At 37.6% G+C, this 6,394-nt stretch overlaps 2 protein-coding genes across 2 annotated transcripts; one reads left to right on the forward strand and one right to left on the reverse strand.

The window, feature by feature from the left end:
- The first annotated feature begins 2,505 nt into the window (after positions 1-2,505).
- On the forward strand, positions 2,506-3,897 carry LOC111446953 (transcription factor MYB44-like). The gene has a single exon (XM_023085889.1). The coding sequence runs from the start codon at positions 2,692-2,694 to the stop codon at positions 3,532-3,534; it is 843 nt and encodes a 280-aa protein (XP_022941657.1). The 5' UTR covers positions 2,506-2,691; the 3' UTR covers positions 3,535-3,897.
- LOC111446952 (putative protein phosphatase 2C 53) lies at positions 3,872-5,771 on the reverse strand. The gene is made up of 4 exons (XM_023085888.1): positions 5,221-5,771; positions 4,769-5,107; positions 4,512-4,691; positions 3,872-4,414 (listed from the first exon to the last, which is right to left on the reverse strand). Exons 1-4 carry the CDS (start codon positions 5,680-5,682, stop codon positions 4,250-4,252), a joined length of 1,146 nt encoding a protein of 381 aa, XP_022941656.1. The 5' UTR covers positions 5,683-5,771; the 3' UTR covers positions 3,872-4,249.
- Between the last annotated feature and the right edge of the window lie 623 nt (positions 5,772-6,394).

Genomic DNA, 6,394 nt, shown 5'->3' on the forward strand with positions numbered 1-6,394 from the left:
AAAAAAAAAAAAAAAAAAAAAAAAATCATTTTCTATTCTTTTAACTTTTAAATTTGTTCGATAAATATCTTTTACCTCTCCAACTCGGTTTCACAATTTCATTGCTTGAACCTATTCTCTTCTTCTCGAGCTACTTACTCCTCGTTTGGGCATTCAAAGAGTAATGTTAGGGGTTGGAATATTTTCGTAAAAATCATCTCACCAGAGAATCTGAACTCGAGGTGGGGGTTCAATCTTGTGAGTCTCCCAGATTCCAACGATGTCTCTCTCTTCTTCTCCAAGAGAACGTTGATTGTCAGCCCCACATCTAACTCTTCATCCACTGGCATGGAGTGATGATTCACGAGCTCGGTGGCCTTTTGCTTTAACTCTTCGGCTCGAGCCTCAAAAAGTCCCCCGATACTCCTTGAAAAACATTAGCCAGGGATCGATAATAGTTAAGCATTGTGGGCATCACAGTTCAAGTTACGTATGGTTGGCGCACAACCTATGAGCTTCTTAGCCCAAAGAAAAAAAAAAACTAATGAAAAGGATGTCATGCCTCTAATCTAAAGCTTTAGCTTTAGTCTAATCTTTAAACCGAGCAAGGAGGATATGAAGCAATGTTGGGTAGACCATGGCTCCAACTAGAGTGGTTCATGACTAGGCTAATAAAAACGGTCCCGAAACACGCCGAGCAATTAGAAGTCATTTTCAATAATAACAAGTTCGAGAAATTGATATTACACAATAGTAACTTTCCCATCTTTATCTGCCAACTCTCCTCTTTCCATATTCCTTCTTAGAGTTTAGTTTTTTTCTTTTTTCTTTTTTTTCTTTTTTCTTTTTGGGGGCTAAATTAAGAAAATATACCAGAGTTGTGGTAAAAAAAAAAAATGGAAATAACCTTAAAAAGAGTTGTTGATGTAAAAAAAAACATTAAAAATGATTGCGGTGTTCGCCTTTTATATATATATATATATTGCTATTTTATGTATGTATATTAGAAGTTATATAAAAATATTTTTAAAATTTTAAAAATCATCTCTTTTTTTTTTTTTTTCAGAAAAAAAAAAAAGGAATTGTTTTCAATCCTGTTTAGAAATTATCTTATAAAACAAGTTTTCTACCTAAAGGTTTCTTTTTTTAAGATAAAGCTGCTCTTAGAACCTAACTTCCAACCATATATTTACTTTTTAATGCTATTTTATTTTATGACCCAAAAAAATCTATATAACTCTAAAATAATAAAATATCACGTCTTATATATACACACATTTTCCAAAATGGAATAGTCGTATTTAAATTTTTTTTTCTCGACCTAATATATAATAGTTGAAATAAAAATTAATCGATACTAATTATCATCCATCCAAAATTCAGATATAATACAAACACCATTATCTAATTAGCCGATATTAAAATATTATGTACTCAAATTAGTTGCTCTAAGTTTTAATAAACATCCAGGTAAACTGTTCTTGTACCATTAAAAAAATATATTAATAAATAACTAAATATCTATAAAAAAAAAAAAAAGTGATCCAACTAATTAGTAACCACTACCCAACTATTTGTTTAAAGTCATAACCACCAACACCTAACCAATCACTAACCTAGGAAAACATATGCAGTTGTACTTATGTATGCATAATACTTTCACTTTATCCATTCATTTTCTAACCTAATTTTCTTCCTAATTTTCATTTTTAGACTGAAAACTCAATATTTTGGTATGTTCCAATTATCAAAATGATTGGTATATTGGCGTAAAATATAGACCCTTTAAATCCATTTAAATCTCTAGGCATTCTCGAAATATCAAATTTATGTCATATAAGCGTGTTTGATGACTATTTTGTTCTTAGTTTTTTATGTTTAAAAACTAAACCTATAAAAATGCTTCATTCCTAAAAAAAAAATGAAATTTATACGGGCAATAATATCTTATTTTTTCTATTTTTTCTTATTTTGTTGGAGTAAAAATTGAGTTTGATTTAAATTTTGGTGAAAAAAGAATCTGACAACTCAGTTATTATTGCGTTGGAGGAAAAAAGCGTTTAAATTTGGATTATAGATCGTAGAATATAAGAACATAGAAAGTTGTTAGGAAGCGTCCAAGGAATCTACGCGTGTGTAATCGAACCTTATTATTTATGTAACGGATACTCGTTACCCGTTATGTCCTTCCGTCACTTGCCCCATCATCCAATTCACTCTTTCCACCTACTCCTCTTCTCATCCCATCTTATATTTTAACCTATTTTCATTTTACTCCCTAAATAATTAGGCTTTTTCCATATTCGACCCTAACTTTTCAAAATCCAAACTATTGAAATAAATAATTTAAAATTGAGGGACGAATTGGAAATAAATCTGGAAGAATGGGGACAGAGATGGAAATGTAATAATTTGAACGGAAATTAAAAAATATATATATATATATATATAAAAATTAAATAAAATTAAAGGGGCAAAGAAAACGCGTTTAGTTTGTTGTTGTTTTTGTTGTTACAAGTTCCGAGTAGTGACAAAGCCGTTATTTGAAGTAGCGGTTTTACGGTTCATGCCCAACAACCCTCTTTCCGAAACGGTTACCAAATCAACGCCCCATTTATTTCTCGTCTTCTTCGAACTCAAAAAACAAAAAATCCTTCAAAACCCTAACTCTCTAATGAATCAAAATCCCCTTTCTTCCTATCCACGAAAGCCATGGTTCTAATCGGAATTCCCCTCGCAAATCGAACCAGCAACAGTAACAGTGTTCGAATTAAAGGATCGTGGAGTCCTCAAGAGGACGCTACCTTAATCAAATTGGTGGAGGAACACGGCCCCAGAAATTGGTCTTTGATCAGTACTGGAATTCCTGGTCGCTCTGGCAAATCCTGCCGTTTGCGCTGGTGTAATCAGCTCAGTCCGGCGGTTCAGCACCGTCCGTTCACGCCGGCGGAGGACTCTCTGATTGTTCAGGCGCACGCCGTCCACGGTAACAAGTGGTCCACGATTGCTCGACTCTTGCCTGGTCGGACCGACAATGCGATTAAGAATCACTGGAACTCGACGCTCAGGCGCCGCCGCGATGCCGATTTTTCTTCCGATTCCACGGCGTTTATGAAGCGGCCGAGTTGTGAAGTTTCGAGATCGGCGTCGGATGATGATGATGATTCGGAAGGATCGTTCAAACGGAGGTGCTTTGGAATGGCTGTGGAGCGGAACGGCGGCGGAGAAGGAGAAGGAGAAGGACCGGAGACGTCGCTGAGGCTGTCATTGCCGGGGGAGGTGGTGGTGCCGGCGGCGTGTGTCAAGGTGAAAGAGGAGGTGACAGTGGATAGCGAGGAGAACGATGGACGGCGTCATGTGACGGTGGCGGCGACGGCGGAGGAGAAAGGGAACCGGAAAAGGGAAATGGACGAGAGTTGTATGGCAACGATAATGCAGAGGATGATTGCTCGGGAGGTCCGAAATTACATAGACAGTTTACGGGCCCATGGTGGGCTTTCAATTGGGCCTAATATTGGGCCTGGGCTGGATTCAGGAGTCCAAGATACTGAGTAATTTCCCTTTCTATGTTCTTAGCCGTCAATTTATGGTTGGTTGCTTTTCAGATTTTAGTGTTTGGCTACAGAGAAAAATCAAAGTTATGAACTAGATAGAAATTTAGATTAAATGGGTTTGTTTGGATTTAAAATATTTAATTTTTTTTAAAAAATTCAACAAAGGGAAGAAAATCAACCAAAGTATGTGGGGAGCTGTTTGCTTGATTACTTGCTGATTCAAATATGAGGTTTTTGGAATTGGTTGGTTTTAATTGGCATTAGAGTTTGCTTGGAACTATCATTTTGGTCATTCTTCTCGCAATGACTCTTCGTTGTGTAAACACAAAAATATTATCTATATATTATGTCTTGTTGGTTTCTATTGATGTTGTTGAGGTGGTCCTCACAACCTACATGCTGATCATATTAAGAAAATTTTTTGAACATGTCAAATAGTCAAATTGAAGTTACTGACATGTATTAGAAGACACAAATTCAGAAGTTTATTGCATATTTGAATTAATTCGCTGTGGAAGAAGAAAGAAGATTGTGATTCAGCCACTTGGTTGGTTTGAAGTCAGAAATGGCGTCAGTTGAGTGTTTCGAATGGGAAAACGTCGAAGCCAGTGCTGCCATTCCGGGGCCGCGCCCTTGCTAGATCATGCCACTGCTCATTCTGCGACTTCTGTGAGTTGTTAGTTAGAAAGAAGGGGGTGGTGATGAGAGTATCTGAGTCAGAGAAATGAGGACAATTTGATGATCATAACAGTGGTGTCGTCCACTGAGCCTCGTGATGTTGACAAGGCGGCTAGCTCTTTGCAGGCTGCGAATAGCTTTGGCTTCTCCATCTCTACGCCGCAAAGGCTCTGTACTATGTCTACTGCTTCCTGATTTTTAACCTGAAAATCGAAAGTTGTTTTAGAAACCTGATTGTCGTTGAGTGTATGTTGTATGATCAATTCAAGACTGGAGGGTTGAAATCATCATGAAGCTCACCTTGTCCCAAAATCCATCAGAAGCAAGGATCAAGAAATCACAATCGTCCTCAATCTTCACCATTCTCGTCTCTGGTTCCGATATCACCCACTGTTTCAGATGATCGTCTCCAATGGCTCGCGATACAGCTAATGTTCCTTGAACTCTCCACGCACCACGGCAATAGTCTACGTAACCGCCCTACACATACACAACACGCAAATTAAGAACGAGATCTCCATCAATTTTATCCACCAACAAGAGCTTCCGATTCTTACCAAATTTTCGATCCGGTTTCTCTCGTCTTCTCTGCAAGGGCGGTGGTCGGAGGTTAGGGCTTCGGCTTTTCCCCTTCGGCTCAACACGGCACGACAATCACCGACGTTCGAGACTGCGAGATTTCCGTTCCGAATCAATGCGGCCACGCAACAGGCTCCGCCACTGACGCCTTCCTCTGATACTTCCCGATCGGTGGCGAGATAACCGTCTTTGATTGCTTCCTCAAGTTCCGAATCGGTTCTTCTCGTCACTTGATCGATCACGTTCTCGCTCATTCTTTTAGCTGCGATTTCCGCCACTTTTGCTCCGCCATGCCCGTCGTAAACTCCGAAGAAAGCCTGAAAGTGAAAGTGAAAGTTCAGCACCAAAATAAACATAAATCTAATCTTCTGTGTTGACGTTGAAATCAAACAGAAGGAAGATGCAATTTGAGATCTGAATTTTCGAATACCTGTCGAGAATCTCCTTGAATTCCAACAGTGGCTGAGAATCGATCCTCCACGGCGATGCGTCTTCTTCCTCTTTTACAATAAACCGAGTATTCTTCCTCTTCCTCCTCCATCACCTCCGGTTGCTCAAATCCAAATCCAATAAAATCAATCGACTGCGGAACATTGATCCTTGCCGGCCTCTTCCTCTTCAAAACCGTATCAACAGCCAACGGCGAAACAGAAGGCGGAAGTTGCGGCGTCGATGGCAACAGCGACGTTGAGGAAGCAGAAACATGAAGCTTCCTAGGACTGGACACCGATCTCGGCGAAGAAGAAGAAGAAGAAGAAGAAGAAGAAGAAGAAGAAGGAGAAGAACAACAATAATTCAGCGAGGACTTGTAGAGTAGTGAAGCAATTTTTGGAGATGAGAATAATGAATTCGTCATCGTCGTCGTCGTCTTCGGCACTGCAACTGCGCACATACTGTTAGACTTTTTGTTTTCCGTTTCTTTTTCTCTCGTATTTCTATTTGTGAACGATGAATTTGAATCCGACGGGGGAACGAAAGTTGTATTTATAACTGGGAGTTTCTTACGTCTCAATCGCGTTTGGATTTCTTAGGCTGCAATTTCTCCAAGAACCAATATTATATTTTTGGTTGACTCTCATACTAATAAAAGTCAATTTTTTTTACTTACCTATTATTAATAATATTATTTATTATTTATTATTCATTTTGATTTTTTAAATGGTTCATTTTCAATGCAGTCCGATGCAACATGCACGAAGAACTGAATGGATCCAGCTTCACGCTCTTACCGGGTCCGTGTAGCCAATTACTTCTTTTTTTTCTCTTCTTTTTTTTAAAAAGATTTTAACTTCCTTCTTATTATTAATATAATTGATTAATAATTTAATAATAAGTGTGTGGGCGAGTTTTTTCTATATATATATATATTATTTCTAATGTTAAAAATTCTCAAATAATGACAATTTTTAAATTTCAATAAATGGTTAAAAAGGAGAATAATAATAATAATTTATAGATGTCGTGCATAACACGCGCTGGTTCAGTGCTGAGAAATATCAAGGCTTCTAGTTATAGGTGGGGGCTTATTTTGAATTTTTACATTTCAAAAATAATAATTTTAATTAAACAGTCGTAATATTCAAAAAAAAAAAAAAAAAAAAAAC

This window comes from Cucurbita moschata, unplaced genomic scaffold (genome assembly GCF_002738365.1).
Source record: "Cucurbita moschata cultivar Rifu unplaced genomic scaffold, Cmos_1.0 Cmo_Scf00009, whole genome shotgun sequence".
NCBI lineage: Eukaryota > Viridiplantae > Streptophyta > Magnoliopsida > Cucurbitales > Cucurbitaceae > Cucurbita > Cucurbita moschata.